The sequence below is a fragment of the Silene latifolia genome, chromosome X (assembly GCF_048544455.1).
Source record: "Silene latifolia isolate original U9 population chromosome X, ASM4854445v1, whole genome shotgun sequence".
Lineage (NCBI taxonomy): Eukaryota > Viridiplantae > Streptophyta > Magnoliopsida > Caryophyllales > Caryophyllaceae > Silene > Silene latifolia.
In genome coordinates this window covers 244,383,478-244,402,722 of record NC_133537.1, presented here as the reverse complement: position 1 = coordinate 244,402,722, position 19,245 = coordinate 244,383,478, and the positions used below count along the sequence as shown (strand labels likewise).

Below are 19,245 nucleotides of genomic sequence, written 5' to 3'. Positions count from 1 at the left end.
CACTTATTCTGTCAATTTTGATTAAGTATATTTTGATTTGTAGTTCCCACCTTCAATCAACAACAAAGACCCAACCTATTCGAAGGAAATATCGCCGACATGAGAAATAAGTGGGCCGCTTATTTTCTTTCATTAGTGGATGGTCAATAGTCTGCTTATTATGTATGTGTGTATATACTATATAGAGCCATGTGTAATTAGTTTTGGTCACCCTGTTTATAATATTTTGATGCTGGGTTGAATAGATCAATCTGTATAATATTCTGATGTTGCGGGATTGAAATTTTGCAATCTTGCAATTTCTTTGAAATGCTATTTTGCGGTAGCATTTCAAATAAACTCTACTCGCAAAAAAATTAGCATTTCAAAGAATTTCTTTGAACTCGCTAAAAAAATTTTTTTAAAAAAATATTTATAAATTGGATTACGGTTAAAAATAAAACCATGGTCAATAAATCTATTGAAAACGGTTGCATTTAAATAGAAACCCGTTGACATATTCATCCATAATATAACGGTTTAATAAGGATAAACCGTTGTTGAATTCATGACATTTAAAACGGTTTAATAAGCATAAACCGTTGTCATATTTACTATTTTACAACGGTTGTGTTTCAGTAAAACCGTTGTCATAGGTTTCCGTAGAGCATTCAGAGACTAATACTACCACGGTTTCAATATTATAGACAACGGTTTTTAAACCATTCTTAATATTGTATTACGGTTATTTGAACTCGTTATTTACATTTCATAACGGCTCCGCCTTTCTAACAACCGTGCTCACAAAATAACAACGGTCGATGTAATAATGGTTCCGTATTTTGTATTACAACGGTATATCACCTTATTTACCGTTATTGCACCTATTATTTTGTGTAGTGATAGAGTCTTGTTTATTTGAAGTCTAGTTTATGCATATCAAATATCGTAGCCAAATACCTTATGATTTGTCCTAGGTGATTTATTTATGAACCTGGCGCTGAAAAGTCCGCGAATCTGATTTGATTGTGGAAAATGATTTGAAACCCTAATTTATATGTCGATTAGATTTTGGATATTTTTCATACATCATCTTTGTATAGTCTAAATGACAATAGGATTTAGAATTACCGAAAAATGATGTATTAAACTCGTTTTATGAATCGATACTTTTTATGCGACGGATTCTGTCATCTTTTGGGAATCAGTCTGAAAACCCTTGATAAGTTTGGAATTTGAGAAAAATTCGTTAGATAAGAGTCTGTCATGTGCTGAAAAATCAGGAAAAGTCGAATTTGTTCTTTAAGTTGAGATTTCTATTTAGTTATGATGAGTCTAGGTTATGTGCATGGTTAATTGATTGAGTATGTGGTAATTATACATAATTATGTTATGTAGGTGATGGATATGTGAAGGATCATAATTGATTGCTTGTGATCGGAGTATTGCTAAAAGGTAGGGTTTCCCTACTCAGTTGATTGTGTAATTGATTATAAGATGTGATATCGATTTATTGGTTGGCATGATTATCGTTGTGATTGAGATTGTACTGCTGGTTGTTTATTGTTGTGGGACCATTTTCGGGAGATGGTTCCAACCCCATGTTCGCCACTTGTGGCTCCCGTCACAAGGGGATATGCGCATTAATGATCTAGGTTCGCTCGTTGCGATGAGCGGGGATTTGGTGGCCAAGGTTGCGGTCCCCCATTGGCGGTGTGGGTTTCCCGTTGCGATGGGAACCTGGCAGGGCTACATACTTCGGTGTGTAGTCTGTTACTGGTTATATTTGGAGTTGGAGGATTGATTGGTTACAGTTTGATTGCATTGTATCATTGTGAGTTCTTATTTTGGTTATGCAGTTGACTGACCCCGTTGATTGTTTTCAAAACTGTGGTGATCCGTCCGGAGATGGTGAGCAATTGGCTTAGCAGGTTTTGGATGTTGATTGTAGCTCGCGGGATATGGACGGGCAGAGTCGTCACATGTTTTGTAGTTCTAGCTTCCGCTAAGTTTAGATATTATCATTACTTTGGTTTTGTTGTATGACATTTGGATTTTTGAGACTTATATTTCTTTTTCTTTAAAGTTATTTATTAAACTTGTTTCATTATGGTAACTATGATGCATACTTCCTCGGGAAATCGAGATGGTAATGCTCCCACTTGTTAAGGTAGGCCTTGGTAAGGCACTTTGGTAGATGGGGGTGTTACAATAGTGGCCCTCAAACTCTTCTTTACCCTCACTATATTCTTCAATTACACCTTCTTCTTCTTCTTCTTCATTGAGCTTTTGGGTGGCATCCATTTGGGCAATTTGATTTGTCAACTCCTCACCATTAGTAACAATATTTTTGAGAACATTGTCCCTAGCTTAGCTCTCTTCTAACATTTGCATGAAGAAGTTTTGTTGGTCTCTCAGCATTTGGAGAACCACATTTTGCATGTCAAAGTTATGCTCATTTTCTTGTTGTGGGTGGATGAGATATTGGTTATGTTATGATTGTTGATTGTGGGATGAAATTTGGCCTTGGTTGTAAAGTAGGTTTTGGGAGGGTGGTTCTTGTGGATTTTGGATGTGGGAGCTTTCATAAGAGAAGTTTGTGGGGGTAGTTTAGGCTTTCATTGTAGAAATTGTAGGATATGAGCGTGTTTTCTTGCTCAATGAACCCTCTCCATTCATACAAATCATACCCATTTGCTCCACTTTGCTCATACACTTCTTCTTGTTGGAAGCCTTGTGCCACTAATATTGTTAAGACAAGGAAACGACTAAAACCACGAAACTTACACGAAAATGGTAAGAACGACCTTGAGGAACAAGTTCCTCAAGGTTAAAGGACAATCAAAATACACAAACAAACAAGTGCTTAATCACAAAATACCGTGCTCGGCAACGGCGCCATTTTAATGTAGAGCTTTGTAGTCATGCTCCATCAAATACATTTATAAATCAACAAACAACTAGCAAGTGGTAAGTCGGAGTCGATCCATGGGACGGCGTGTTTGGGGTTCTAAGTCTACCTATTCTAATATCTGTAAGTGTCACAATTACTGGGGGATTTGGATTTAAGCAAAACTAATCAAATGTAAACAAAAGCAAATATGAAAAGTATGAAATGTAAACAAATGATTAAAAGCATTAGGGTTTCATGGGTTCATAGAGGCAATCAAAGGATTCTACACATGTGAGTCTAAATTGGGTCAATGTTAAAGTCGGACTATGGACCAAGGCTCTCGATCTTACGGCCCTACCTAGGTCAATTCGGGTTAGCTCTCGCGTACACCTGTTCTACCCACCAACATAATGCATGGTATAACAACTCCTAAGGCTCTCGATCTTATATGAGTGTTCAATAGATAGAGATTCATACAAGTTTATCAAACAAACATTACATCAAACACTAATATGCACTAGTTGAAACCACAACCATTAATCCATTTTAGAAGACTCAACAAGCATAGATTATGCCCTTTAACCATCCCCTTACTCCCCATTTACCCTAACAAGGTTATTACTCACTAATCATCATGAGAACTATGCTAATAACAACAAGAAACAAAGAGGCTAAACTAAGCAGGATGATATAAAGCAAGTAAGAACAATTTAATGAAAGATGAACAAGAAATTAAAGAGAGATTAAGAAATATACCAACTAATGAAGCAATAAAGGAGATGAACATGAATAAAAAGGAATCCTTGAATAAAGATGAAGACTTATCACTAATATTCAAGCATAAACCCAAGAGATTCAAGACTATACTAATGAACAGTAGTATAATCTAAAAGCTTAGCCTCCTCTAAGAGGGCTTAATTTGCTTCTTATTACAAGAGGAGTACATATATTATCTACAAGATTAGGGTTAATTAGAGGCTTTAATGAAAGTATAGGCCCATTAAAAGAATCCATCTCCTTGCAAGATTGCAGAGCAGCTCGTGGGGATTGGATCTGGAATGGTCACCACTGCCCATGAACTCGTACGAGCTCTAGGACAACTCGCTCGAGTTGCATATGAACTCTCTCGAGCTCAGATGAACTCTCTCGAGCTACACATGAACTCGTTCGAGCTCTAGGACAACTCGCTCGAGTTGGTGCACAGTTTGGGCTCCAATTATAAAAATGGGCAGCATTTGCTCATCTGGACTCCGAATCGAATGATTCAAAAGCCTATACAACTTGATTTTTCGATTTCGTTCCATCTATCATAGTTTCAGAGCCAAAAAAGTACTTTTTGGTTTGGGTCCAACTGAGTTTCTCTTGTAATTGCTCCCTTCTCGTCATTATTGCCCCCGAACGTCTTTGGAGTTAGCATCCAAGCTATCCCAAATCTTGCTTCACTTATCTAAGGGTACTTGTGCTTTGCCGCCTCTTCCTTGTCAATCATCAAGTGAGTAGATTTGCCTTCATTTAAATCCAAAATCATGCTAAAACCGGTCCAATTAACTCCTTTCCTACAAACGGCCATAAAAGGGAGGGAATAGTAAAAAAAGGAAGCAAATGACTATGAAAATGACAATAATTAGCTAGATTGGCATGTAAAATGAGGTTGGTTAAGGGGATAAAAGTGCGAAAATAATGACCACATCAAACCTGTCAATGACAATCCCAAGGGATCTCCACAACGTCATGCAGCAAAACTTTCATCTCACACCATAGCATGAGAAAGTTGCTTGTGTTTGTCTGCCACCTCACAATAAAAGCAAACAACAAATGCATGTTCAATTGCTTTTGCATAATGTCGGTCAAGTGACTAAGTCTCGACTCTTCAACCATCTGTCGAACCTCAGGTTCTACAAACTTCACTTATGAAGCAGCCAGAGATCAATCTTTAGTATACTTAGTTAAGAGCTTACGCTCCGACTCAGTGTGACTCCATAAAAGATAAGATATGCGTCACGCAAAACTCGGAATCACATCATAGAGCAATGGGCCTTCCGGTGCTAGACCTCTCCAAGTCCAAGTAAATTATTTCCCTCTAGCCCTTATTTTTCTACTCGACTCAACAATCAAGCTACTAGAACCCTCAGCATAGGTCTCAAACCTACCATCCTTCCCCCGCCTAACACGTAATCCATAAGTTGTCTCCTCATTACCTGCGTCCTCATCACTCGCCTAATCCTTCGACCTGGGATGCAACTGCTCTCTCTCTCTCTCTCTCTCTCTCTCTCTCTCTCTCCTCGCCAAAAAAAAAACTGGCTCATTAGGAATGGACACTTCTTTCAACCTATAAATTGTATCTCCGACCCTCAAATTAATCTTTGTTCAACGATAAGAAGTTATCATTATCAAACATCATAACGGCCCAATGAATTATTATTATTATTATTATTATTATTATTATTATTATTATTATTATTATTAAACAATTATATTAATAATTAATCACTAATTCAACAAATTATAAAAATACGTAGAAATTCTAACAAACTTATATCATTTCATTATTAATAATATAAGAACATAACTATATAAGAAATTAATAAAAAAATTAATATCATTCATTACTTAATATAAGAAATTTAATTACTATTTCCAAATAAACAAATTAAAAAGTACCTAGAAATTCTAATAAACTAATATTATTTCATACTAATGACATAGAAATATAAGAAAGTGCAACAAATTAATATCATTCATTACTTAATATAAGAAATTAATTACTAATTCCAATAAAACAAGTTAAAATAATAAATTATCTCATTATTTATTACTAATTACAATTAATTATCTTAACGATTCAGATTACATCTTTTGAAAAAAAATGAAAATAGGCCCATTTATGTAAATTACACTAAGAGACCTGGATTTTTCGCGTGTGAAGTGCACTTCTAGGCCTTGGCCCATTCGTGTAATCCACACGTCTGGGCCCTCGCTCATTTGTACAGATTACACGAAATAGCTCATTCGTGTAATCTACACGAATAGGTCGAGTCCATTTTGTTTAATCCACACGTTTAGGCTTAGGTTTATTCTTGAATCTGGCACAAATAAACCAAATTTGAAATTCCATAATTTTTTTCGATTTTAATACAAAAATTGCTTCAAATCGCACCTAATCAGCTCTAATCGTTATAATTCCTAATCTAATCTCAACCTAACAACTACTTTATACTATTTTAGCAAATTAGATAAGTACAAATTAAAAACTAAATATACATACCTTCTAATTAGTGTTGAATGAATTCTTCTTTCTTCAATTTGGAATTTGTTATTATTGTTGATCTGGTATTTGGGCAATAGATTTGACAAATTTCAGATTTGGAGTAAAGAAAGCAAAGATAGAGAAAGTGAGTGTGTTGGGTGAGTAATTCAGTTTTTTTTTTTTTTTACTAAAGGTAAAAAGGTAATTCCTAGGGGTGTAACAAATAAATTTTGGGGAATGATTTGACAAATCAAATTTGCAATTTGTAATTCAGTTATTTAATAAATCAAGCAGATCTATCTCTTATGTCAAATAAATTAAACTGATTATAAGAACGTGGGTTAAGTAATTCGGTAAAAGAAAAAAAAAAGACTCTATAAAAATTGGACTTTCAACCACAAATTGACACTTCAACTTCTTGTTTTTTTAAAGAAGGATTAGTGTCCATAATTTTAACGTTATGGAGCACAAATGTTCTTAATTTATGTGGAGAGATAAGCAAGTGGATTTTAACCTAGGAGAGAGACATACTAACGAAGTTACAGACGAAACATCTGTAATGATCATAGTCGTCTCTCCTATAATATATAATGCTATGAGTATTTCGTCGAAATTCTCGTGGAAAGAACATTAGCATTTCGCCTTGGATAAGCTAGAACAAGAAGAAATAGGGGCGAATCAGCGGTTGATGCCGATTATGAAGTGTGAAAAGAAGTGGATGAATCATTATTACTTCTAAAGTTCGGTAATACTTTATGGAAGGGAAGGCCGATAACCTAGGTAGCACCAAAACGGACACGGACACGGACACTGACACGGACACTGACACGATACGGACACGCGACACGGCATCCCATGAAATTTAGGACACGGGACACGTCATTTAAATTTAATAAAATATATATTTTATAGTTATTTATGTGTGATTTTATTTTTGAAAAAGTATTGAATATTAAATTAAATAAGTGAAGGTAAAACTTGACGTTAATTATAACTCATTCTCATTTCCAAAACCAAAAACCAACTTATAATCAATCTATTTCGACATCTCATTACTAGTCTAAAGAACATCATTTGCCCTCAATTCAACTTATTTCCCCACCAAATTCAACCATATAATAATTCACGCCATTTACCTTAAATTCAACTTGATTCCGTTTGAAGGTGTGTCCAAATACCATGGACACGGCTCAAAATACTATGGACACGTGTCGGACACGTGCCCAAATAAAAGATGAAAGTTAGACACGGCTTTACAAGTGTCCGACACGTTTTGACGTGTGTCCGACGTGTGTCGTGTCCGACACGGGTGTCCGACACGGAAGGCCGATTAGGAGGAGTGTCCGTGCTACCTAGCCGATAACTAATCCCCTTAACTAAGAGGATATTCCACTCTTCCTCATTTCCATCATCTACCATAATTAATTTTCTAGTTTCTATTACCTTAATACTATCTACAAGGGTTGAGCAAAACCGTATATCTGATACAGTTTTGCAAACCGTATCGAATATCCGGTTTTCAAAATATCATTTTTGACTATCCTTATCCTATATGGATTTTTCGTATATACGGTAGGTTTTCAGTTCAATTGATGTAATTTTATGTCTTATTTTTATTTTATATGGGTAATTTTATGATTTTTCTTAATACTTTAAAACGGTATTAAATAGTATACGAGTAAACAATTTAAAAGCATATAATAAAAATTAGACGGAGTCATGAATATATACTCCTTGCTTCGTGATTTTATAATTTTATTTTAATACTCCCTTCTATTCACAATAAACTTTTCTTTTCATTTTAACACAAAAATTAAGAAAACACACTACCCACCATATAAATAAATTTGGACCACACAAATACATATCCCACCATACAATTAAATTTGGACCACACAAACACTTACCAAAAAAGGAAATAGGAAAGTTATTGTGAATAAACGAAAAAGGAAATAGAGAAGTTTATAGGCCCTGTTTGGTAAACAGCGGATTAATTTCAGTATAAGCAGATTGCAAAAACAGATTATAAATGGCAGATTTTATCAGAAGGTTTGACTAGCATATTATAATTAGCATAATTAATTTGAGTGTTTGGTAATTGGCAGATTACGATTAGTAAATTGTTAATTTTCTTTGTAAAATGGAGAAAAATTTCCAATTTTACAATATGTTAACCAATATGCTGGAATAAGAAGCATATTGTAAAACAGCATGTTGACCCCAAATATGCTGTTTCAATATGTTGTTTACCAAACACTAAAATTAGCATATTGAATGTACAAACATGCTAAAACCCTTGAATATGCTAAAAATTGGTCAATATGTCGTTTACCAAACGCCTATATTGAATAGGAGGGAGTATATCAATTAGAAGGAACCGTATCAAAAATTGCATATCCGGTTTCAAACTTCAACGATACGTATCCGATAGGGTTTTTACATTGCCGTATCGTATATATGGAAAATCGTATCGAATATATGGAAATCCATATAATTGAAATCGTATATAGGTATAATAAAATCGTATCATATATTTTTGCTTATCCCTAGTAGCTTCATGATCCCAATCAAGTTCTAACAAACGGGAAACAACAGCTAATAATTCCAATCCGAATGGATGCACAATCCATACACTGATCATGAACAATCTGGATGCACAAATCCTAATCATCTCAATAATTCCAATCCGAATCAGTTGGACTCAAATTACCAAAATTAAGAAACATTTCAGTCTCAAGTTACCAAAGGAATTTGTTAAATCCCAAGAAAAACTAAAATAATTTAAACCTGAATACCATGATGAAAACAACGGAGTAAAGTTTTTTTGTAGGTACTCCCAAGACAATTTGCCCAGACACCAAAATTGAATAACGTAAAAACATAAATTTATTGATTTCCAACAAAAGTTCAGATAGACAGAAATGACAATTAACGAGCTGTTCTATCACATTATGCCTACTTGAAAAATACACTTGAAAGTTGAAACGCAGCAAAATCAATCCAAAGAGCCTAAGATAGGACTAAAAATTCAAGTTACAGTTATATATTAATCAGAGATTCCTACTCATAATACACTTTACCAAGTCTAGGATGCGACAATAGTCGAAGAAAAGTGACGACTCCTTACCCTCGAGTCCGTCCCTGCTTACCCTATTACTACCAGCAAGATTGTTACATGGGCTACCGCCAATAAGCAGATCAAACCCACCATATGTCCCAATAAGTTGCTCAATCCTATCACCTGTCAACTTTTGAACGTCATCGATATCTATCAGAATTCCCTTTTGATTTGTTTGTTCCCACCAGACCCGAACTATATCTCGGTTCACTTCCGATTTTTCCACTGATACGACCAACTTCAGGCGTATACCTAAACGGTGAAGAGCCACCTCAGCACCTCCAATCCCAGAAAACAGAGAGAGAACATTGATGCCATCTGGAAACAATTCTTTTAGCACCGAAAGGTGGTATGCCACTGTATCAACCTGCAGTAAAATATCTCATTATACTCTTTGTACTTCTTGTATTATGAAAATTATCCAAAATTAAATGCAGCAATATGCACAGCTCCTTTTCAAGTCAACGATTTGCCATGGAATGCGATGAAGTAAACTGAAAATGTTTAATTACTTTCAGCTTCTTGTATTATGAAAATTGAAATACCGGTCAGTCGGTTGATACAATGTCGATATATTTTTTAATATGGGATATCTAAACCTTTATTTCAGTCCTACTGGAGTCTAAGACTAGCATAAGTTGTCTCGCAAAAGTTGACTACACTTCTTTTCAGGTTTTTCTGGTGAAAAAACTACCTTTCATTACCTCATTTTGTGAAAGAATATCTAAGCCTTTAGTTTTGCTACCTATTGTTTTTTGTGTTTTGTTAAAAAACTACCAAACTATGAAGTTCAGTCACTTTAGTCACATTTGTGTCATTGACCAAGGGATGGCAGGTGACTCTCTTTCAAATATACTGCAACTATTTTCCACCCTCTTGGGCACTACTCTGTTAATGCTTCCACCAATCCATTGCAAAAAGAAATTAAAAAACTCAAACTAAATAAATACGGTGGGAGATATATATACTTAATAATCAAATTATAGAGTGTAACACAAGAAAGTCATATGTCACCCCTTGGTCAATGCCAGAAACATGACAAAAGTGGCGAGAATTTGTAACTTGGTAGTTTTAACAAAACTTATTTAACACATAAGGGGGCAAAAAACGAAGAAACAAAATAAACACAGTTTTTCAGAAAATTCTTTTTAATGTGAGTGATAGGGTAAAGGAATTCATGATGTGATTTTCCTTTACAGTTGTCTGCAAAGGGCTGGCCTTTCTGTGTTGTTAGCACAAGCGTCGGGCTGCGTACAGCCCTTATCTATCACGACACATTAGAGTAATGCAGTTTAGACACCGAGATCTCCTTTTACCTTGCCATAGACGGTAGCCTTGACTATGGGTAAGGACTAAAGTTGCAGTATTAGTATTTTAGCGATTCGGCATTGAAACAAAGGAGTATAGCAAAAAAATAAGTCGGCATTGAAACAAAGGAGTATAGCAAAAAAATAAGTCATACCTGAAATGAATTGCCCAGTGACTTGTACCTTTCAGTTCTACTGACTCCACCTCCTCGGGTGTGGTTTCTCGGGAACCCCAAGAGCATCTCCACTTCATCTGGTTCAAGAGGAGCCACCTTATTTCTGCCTACCCACACTAGATTCCATTTTCGACATTGCTCAATGACGAATTTTTGGACACTTGGAGGTGGATCGCCATCGTACTGTTCTATAGCCTTTCTGATCCTCTCTGTTAGCTTTGCACTACCAATGCATGTTTGCAAACAGTTAAGTTTTGTTCTTGCATCCCAACGAGGCCACCATCTCTTCGTCAAGGGTAAGGCCTCATTGATGGTCCGAGGGGGCATTGGTAGGAGAGGATACCGATTTTCAATAGGTAGGTTATGGATGTACCCTCTTTTTCGTGCAGCCGCACAAAAATACTTTGAATCGACAAATTCCGGCTCGACGTCGTACAGGAACCTAGAGATTGTGTCCCAAACACCTTTGGGAGCGAGGGCCACATTTTCATAGTAGAAATATGGAGGGCCCAAGGCTGCCTCGGGAAGTGTTCTCTGAAAATCTGGACAGAGTTCAGTAGGGACTCCAAACCCTATCATGGGTTTAGGCAGACGGATTGGTTCCTCCTCAAAACATGCCTTTTGTTTTTTCTTCGACAGGTCAAACTCAAGCATTTTCCTCTTCTTATGTTTACCGTATAAACTAGGTTTTACAGGAGGATCCACATATGATGCGTCTAGAGCCCTTGCCAACTGAGCGGCACCAATGAAGTCAGCTAACTCCTCGATTGATGACTCGGGACCTGAACAAAAAGAAATCATAACACAACGCACAAAATTCAAAAACATATAATGCCTCACTCAGGCAGATCACTAAGTCAGCAGACAACTCAACCACATCTACTAAAAAAGTTACACTGTGTCACTGATATCTTTGTGCCTACAGAAATTTGGCTATTCCTCCATCCTGATTGGGTTGGAGGGGGAAAAGGGTAATATAAAATGTAACGCTCAGTAGTAGTTAGGAAACTACAAATAAGATTAAAATATTGACAGTTATATTTACTAGAGAACATATAGCTTTCTAGATAATGTTTATTACACGCATTTAATTGCAGATTTAAGAGACACAAGTTGTTCAGTTCTATAGTGGTTAGTTATATTGTGTAGCTGTATACTAGAAAAGAGACCTGGGTTCGAAACTTTGGCCAACCCTTCATTAGTGTTTTATATAAGGATAAATACGCTACAATGCTATATTTGGGAGAAATTTAGAAAAACAATGTGATTGTGAGGACCGAGCACTTGACCTTTGATGACCCATGACAATGTCACGAGTCAATGACCAACTAAGCCAGTTGCATTTGCTGTTCTCTAGTAGCATTCAATACTTACAAAATACAATTTTCTCTCTTAAATCAAACACGCCGTGGCAAATGGCATATTCCTTATAGACACGCCACCTGATTTGGCGTGTTTATTCATGAACCCTTTTCGCTAAATACATTTTCCTCAACCCACTGGACTAATTTTTTTTTAAAGGATTATTTTGAAAAATCCATTGTGTCTAGGAAATGCGTGAGTGCACTTACCGCATCTTTCTATTGCTATTGAGATTTCTTCAACAGGGTAGCCCATGTCTTTCAAATATTTCATTTTCCGCTGTTCTTCCGACAAACGGAGAGACTGTACCTTCAACAAACGGGTAGAAGTTAGAGAAGCTAGTGATCAATCTCATAATTATCCATACACTGATTAAGAAATATCATTAGCTATAATGAAAACGAACAGACTGCTAAAAAATTTGAGAAATAGAAGGCTTTTAGGTTTAACAGGGAAACAAATCCTCTCTGGGATACAGTACACCTAGCAAATCATTGTTTTCAAATGATGAACAGTGATAGATGCGTTGAGGGGTCATTTTTGAAAAAGTAAATGCATTGTATATGCAACAAGCCAAAGAAGCATAACTTAGACCACACATACTTAAATGAGAAGGTCTCATGTGTGAAACCAAGCCATTAAACCTCTACTTAAATAAGAAATAGGTACGGATTTAGATTGGTCTCGCTCATAAAACAGTCTCATATAAGACTCGTGACAGGATGATGCTACAGCAATTACAGCTACAACAACAAAAATAACAGTTTACCTCAATTCCAGGACAGCTATCAGAATCAGAAAAGTCCTCGAGGATGTTTTCATTATAATCTGAGGACCAATCATCGGAATCCACATCAAAGTTCTGATCAGAGTCAGTATTCAGGTTTTGAGCAAGCAAATCATCCTCTCTCAGTGTAAAATCCCCATTTTGATGTGTGGCAGGGTGGTTTTCAATAATTTGCTCGTCTGAGGGAGAGCTTTCAAGATGCTATGATAATTAACAAAAAAAACTGAGAACATAAGAAAGGTTTGAAACCAAGTAGCTATTTGCACTAGCAGATGAGTAAAAAAATAAGTGCATGCTTCAAACTATCAGATATTTAAAGAGCCAACCATACAGTGATCACCATAATACACTAGTTTTTTTATTTACTAAATCATTGTCATTGTCATTATACATTCCGTATACTTTTAGTAAGAAAGTATGTACATGGCAAGCTAGAATTTTAGCTAGGATGACATGGCACTTCTGACTACATAGCCACTAACAAATTCCATAATAAAATGTTTCTATAATGAACATTTCGAACATTATGAAACTTTACTAAAATAACTGATTAAAACAAGAACATCATTATATCCATGATTATCTTAAGGTATTGTTCGGCAACAAGCATTTCTTTTCAAATACTTCATTTAAATTAGGAAACTGAAATGAAAATTTTCAAATCCAAAACCACTGTTTGGATAACTGGAGATTTTAAAATACAGAATTTGAAGATCATACCCTTAGTAACTATGCATGTAACTTTAGATTGTCAGAAATAGAATATTGGAAACTTAAGAACTGTGTACGTAAAACAACAATGTTAATTAAAGGACTTACATTTATCATAAAACAGTGTGAGCGTAAAGAGATGGAGACGAATGTATGTGAAAAATATTGGGGGTGAAAAGAGAGATTCTAGACAAGTGCTGAGAATGAAAGTTTGTACTGAATATTTCAAAATGACGGGTAGGAGGTGGGATTTGCTCTTCATCCTTTCCTAAAATTATAGCCTTTATTTATGTATCAATTTATAGTTTTATAGTATCCTCTTTGCACTGAATAGTCTTGCTGCTACACAAGAAAGAAAAATAGAAAAAAGAAAAAAAAAATCAAACAAAAGAAATCAGATCCTTTCCTAGATTTATCGATCTTTCTTAGAAAAAAGTCCCTCCATTTTTCTATTTTCTTCCCCCTTTCCTTTTTCGGGATGTTTTTTTTTCTGTTCGTACCACTTCTCATTTTTTCCTTTTTTAAGCAATGTTTTCAGTCTTTTACCAAACTACCCTTGCTTATTCATTTAAACCCAACACCCCAACCTAAACTCTCTCCACCCCAAATCCATATCCTCCCCAATGGCAAGCCCAACCATACCCTATATACTTCGGTGAGCCCTACCCACCCAATAACGGCTACTTCGGCGAGCCTTACCCCAGCCCCACCTTGCAGCTAACTAGTGCCTGACTACTCCAACAAGCCCCTCACTACCCTACCTGACACCTTCTCTATCATAATTCTCCGGCAATGTCATCCGTCGACGTTCCCCAACCTCTCAACCACCTTATCATCGCCTTAAAAGTCACTCATGAGCAAATCTAACACCCTTACCTCATCCCTCCATTCGATTCGCCACCGTAGATCTAGGGTTTGTGGGACGATGGTAGGGGTGGTGATGACTTGATGATGGTGGTTTCGTAGGTTGGGTCATACTCGATGCGATTGCAATTGCACTAGTCGGCTGTGCGTGTTGGTGCTGGTTCTAAGGGTAGAGTTCGGCGGTGGTGGTCGATGGCATTGAGAGTGGGGCAGAAGATGGTGATATTTGGCGGTGGTGTAGTGGTGAGATGGGTGGTCTGGCAGTGGCAGTTGTGTGACTGTTGGTTGACGTGGTTGGTGAAGGAGTGGTGGTCGGGGAGGATGGTGATGAATTGATGATGGTGGTTGTAGGCCGAATAATTATACTCTTATCACACGCTAAAATATAATTTATCGTCAAAAGGGCCATGATAAGATTTTTCTAATAGTGCAACAAAACAACAAAGGATAAGAGTAAACGATAGTCTGAACTAACCTTATAAGTAAGAAGAGCATTTAGGATTGAATCCATATCCCCATCTCCTGCTGGAAAGGTCAATTAGTAAGTCAAAAAAAGCTTCTATGATATCCTCAACAACTAGATTGGCTCAATGACTTCATCTAAAAAAAGTGGCTCAAGTAATCATGCAATACTAACCATTTTCTTCAATAGCTTTTGAAACCATGTCTTCGGAGAAGCCAGATGCCACAAAATAGCGAAACAATGCCGATGACGGTCCAGAAGAGGAGCTTGCCTAGGGAACCAAAAAAATCAACTCAAGGTTAGCTAACAAAATTCTAATATTAAGTTAACCAGTGAACTATCTTCAATAGATGCCACAAATACGTGCAGTTTGGACTCGGGTAAATAGATTACAATAATGTAATAATGTCAGTAAGGAAGCGCTAGTCCTAAAACCCATTTTGCTTGAGCTCACGGAATAATACAAGGTTAGATACAAAGTTGAAGATTAGTGACTGCTCTGAGCAGTTTATAAGATTGATTGTAAAACATACCATGTTGGTTCATTTTACTAGTAAGAACTCCACATAAAGTACATGCTAGGAAGTTTCATGGTGCAATATTGGTTTTTATAGCCATATTGCCATTTTCCTTTAGTAAGTTAACTGAGAGTTTCAAGACTTGAAATTTTTTAAATTCACCTAGTTTCCTTCATTCTTGGTAACTACCAAATTGGCGGAAACTAGGTAGAGGTGTAACTTGAACGAAATTCAAAGTGTCAATACTGTCAAACCTGGATAAGGAATTTTGATGATGTTAAACCTAAAATATGTTGACCTCCACCGAAGCAAAGCCATGTTATGATAAACGTTGAAGTTGAAAGAATTTTTTTAAAATATACTCCCTTTGTCTCACTCATTTGTTTACCTTTTATATTCTTTGTGAGGAGTATTTTTTATCAAAGGTAAACAAATTAAAAGGTTAAGTAATCTTGCAGTTTGGTACGTCATGCAAGGAGAAGTCCAACTTTACATGGGGTGAGGATTTCTTGATGTCTGCACTCAGCCAGATTTCTAAAAACAGGCTACTTCATACTGAATCACGTAAACATTAAGAAAACTCTTGTTTAGTTGGATAGGGTGAGGATTCAATGTTCCGAGGGGAGCTTTTAAGGTTTTGAGTTGAAAACTTGCCACGCTCAACCATAAGGCAGGCTAACGGTCTTACCTAAAAGATGAAGTTCCCATATACAGATATGTACCATGCAGTTTAGGTTTTAGCAGTCTAATACTCTAATACTCGGAAGATTGATCCAAGTCTAGTATAAGTAACTCAGATTGACCGATCTAGTACAATTTCACTCACCTCTTCTTTGCAGGTAATTCCCTCTTTTGCCGTTGCTAAAGAAGTAGCACATTCAACAGTTGGTTTCTTCTCTTGCAGTTCATCGTCACTACTCCAGCTAAATTTATCACTCTCTTCATCAGAATCAATCCCTCCCTACGAATTTTGAAAACATAAGTGGCACAAATGCTCAACATTTTACAACTCTAGCTTACTAAAAAGACGAAAAAAATCAGGACATTGGAGGGGAGTAAGAAAGAGACAACAATGAAAAAAAGGGGGGAGAAATGAATTACAAGGATCAAACTGTACCATATTTTCTGCGACAATATACACCTGAAAATAAGTAGCTATATCACCTCCTAAAAGCAGGAGGCGCACAATCTTCAAAAGGAAGAGTTCATAAGCCTGGAATATCATGTCTAACAGAAATCAGAACCGATCACAAATAAACTGGTAAAACAAAGACAAAAGCATATTTTATTTCAAAGAGATCAATCATACCCATGAAACCTCTAGGCAACGAGGAAACAACGATTATTTCAAGGGCTGAGAGGAAGCGGTGAAAAATCACAGTGGTTTAAGTAATTCCAAGTAGAGGGCAAAGTTCTTCAGATCCGTGACTGCGGAGCAGATCAGATCACTTTGAAGACATCCTTCTAGAGCTCTGTCATAAAAACCTCACCTGCACTGAGCTACAATTTTGTCAAACATACAATAAGGCCACCAGGTTATTTAACAAGCATTTAATCACTGAGACAAAATGCATTTTTATAAACTAATAGACTCGATCAAATCCCAATAAATCAAACAGGATAAAATCACTAAGGTGTCACACTGTCACTAGGAGGTCCTCCCTCACCCAAACGAGGCAAGGAAGGTTAGATGTACGTGAGTTTAACTAAACCCTCAATGTAAAACCTAGTATCTATCTTGACAGTTAGACATTTGTGCCCATATGAGTGAAGCAAACAAAACGCCTCATAAGCCATCATGATTTACTATACCATTCACCAAAACATAAAACAGTAGCGAATTTGTAACTACTGGAAATGAAATCAAAATCGACAACAGTATGATGAGTTACGCGAAACAAGTTTAATCCATCACACTCTTGCCTGAACATTCCTCCCCATTTCATAAACCCTTGAAAGAAAACCCTAATTTACAATTTCCCTTGCTAGCTGTACAACAAACATAAAAAAATTCATGAAACACAGGTACAAGGTCGCCATTGTGTGAGGAAATACATAAAATGTGACGGGTGAAAACAGCAACCATATAACCCCACAAATCAGAAAACAACAAAACCAAGTACAATCGGAACATAAAAAATTAGGGCACTGTGTATAGCATGTCGTAATTCAATATAAAATTAAGAAAATTGAGCAATGGTTATAACACGGTTTTAAAACATTGTTAATGGACCAAATAATATATGGTTAAAATATTTCTGTATAAAACCGTCTTACAGGAGACTTACTGCAAGCGAAAGAACAATGTAAAAATGAAATTGGTGGGAAGAAGAATGACGGAGTGAAATAGGGAAAGAGAAGAAAGAGATATAGATATACATGCAAGGAATGCTAGAGGTTTAATTGAATGAGGATTCAACACATAAATCTGATTGGATGGGAGAGTAATCGAATCTCCCGTTGGTGAACTGCAGCTGTCGTTCTTCAATGGCGGACGTACGGCGCTAAATTCGATGCAATTTAAAAGGAGGAAAGAGACCCCACAGTGAAAGCAGTCTCTAACTCTTGGAGACTGGAAACAAAGGAGGAGAGAGACTCCACAGCAGTTTTTAAAGGGGGGGAACCAGGCATTTCAGAATCTTTTATACTTGTGGTTCCAAATCAATCTTGGAATAACCCGATCTGAATTATCCGATTCAATTTAATCAGAAACTTTGGATGATTCAACTCTCTGGTGTGGTGCTTGTCCCTACAACCAAGGTTACATGATTCCCTGTTCGATTTGGTTCAAATTCGTAATTCGTAATTCACTTTACATAGTAAACAGTAGCCCAATTTCTCTCCCTTTACATAGTAAACAGTAGCCCAATTTCTCTCTATTTTCTAAAAAGAAATGAAGAGGCAAGTTCCTATCAATGGTCCGGATCGCATTTTGACAATATCTAACGGTTCTAAATTTACGCATAAAAATAAAGGAAAATGAAAATAAAAGGGGAAATTATTATTTAAAGAGATTGTGAGAGGAAATGGAGAGAAATGAAATAGAGAGGATCCATTTCCGACAAACAGGGTTTAAGGTGTAAATAAATAATTTTATATTTACATCTTTCATTGCAAATTAAATACTTGTATTTTCAAATAACAGTTGAAATTGTGTACTAACCATTATTTAAAAAAAAGTCAATAATGTAATAGTGTGACATTATCATAAATATTCTAAGTTTGCAAAACACCAAACATCCTTTTAAAAAAGTAACCTAATAGTACATTCCACTTTTTTTAAAGAACAAAGATAACATTTAATTAAAAGTCTACCTACCCATCCACTTATCTACACTTCTTAAAAAGCTTAAACATACAACCTATTGTCCACAAAAGAATAGGATCAAAGGGGAATAAGAGATATACCAATTAATGGACATAAATAAAGGAGGATCCTTGCATAAAAATGAAAACTTGTCACTTTATCTTCCCATACCCAAGTAATCCAAGATCTAAACTATTGAGGAGTAAATCACAAGAACGATTATTGGAAGATTAATCAAAATTGTGGAAAGATTAAAGAGTAATCCAAAGATTAGATCCATAATTAAGGAGAGTAATCTACTCTTATAATAACCTGGTTTCTGTAGCTGAGCACTAGACCTAGTGCAGTTGGCACTCGACCTAGTGGGAGTGGCACTCGACTGAGTAGCACTTCACTCGACCGAGTGCCCACTAGACAGCAACCCAGAGCTCTTGTTGTGTGTCACTCTACCGAGTGGATGGTTCACTCAACCGAGTGGAGCCTCACTCGACCGAGTGAACCGAGCACTCGACC

At 36.3% G+C, this 19,245-nt stretch overlaps 1 protein-coding gene across 11 annotated transcripts; it reads right to left on the bottom strand.

Moving 5' to 3' along the window:
* Positions 1-8,982: 8,982 nt before the first annotated feature.
* Positions 8,983-18,094, bottom strand: LOC141623878 (DNA (cytosine-5)-methyltransferase DRM2-like). Of its 11 annotated transcripts, none has more exons than XM_074440033.1 (10): positions 17,805-18,094; positions 16,735-16,920; positions 16,543-16,638; positions 16,252-16,386; positions 15,082-15,178; positions 14,920-14,969; positions 12,852-13,070; positions 12,292-12,385; positions 10,700-11,502; positions 8,983-9,604 (listed from the first exon to the last, which is right to left on the bottom strand). In XM_074440033.1, exons 3-10 carry the CDS (start codon positions 16,543-16,545, stop codon positions 9,170-9,172), a joined length of 1,836 nt encoding a protein of 611 aa, XP_074296134.1. In that variant the 5' UTR covers positions 16,546-16,638; positions 16,735-16,920; positions 17,805-18,094; the 3' UTR covers positions 8,983-9,169. The 11 variants fall into 11 exon arrangements, with proteins under 11 accessions (XP_074296134.1, XP_074296135.1, XP_074296132.1 ...); XM_074440034.1 differs by having other exon boundaries at positions 16,735-16,915; positions 17,805-18,041; XM_074440031.1 differs by having other exon boundaries at positions 12,292-12,391; positions 14,920-14,966; positions 16,735-16,915; positions 17,805-18,041.
* Between the last annotated feature and the right edge of the window lie 1,151 nt (positions 18,095-19,245).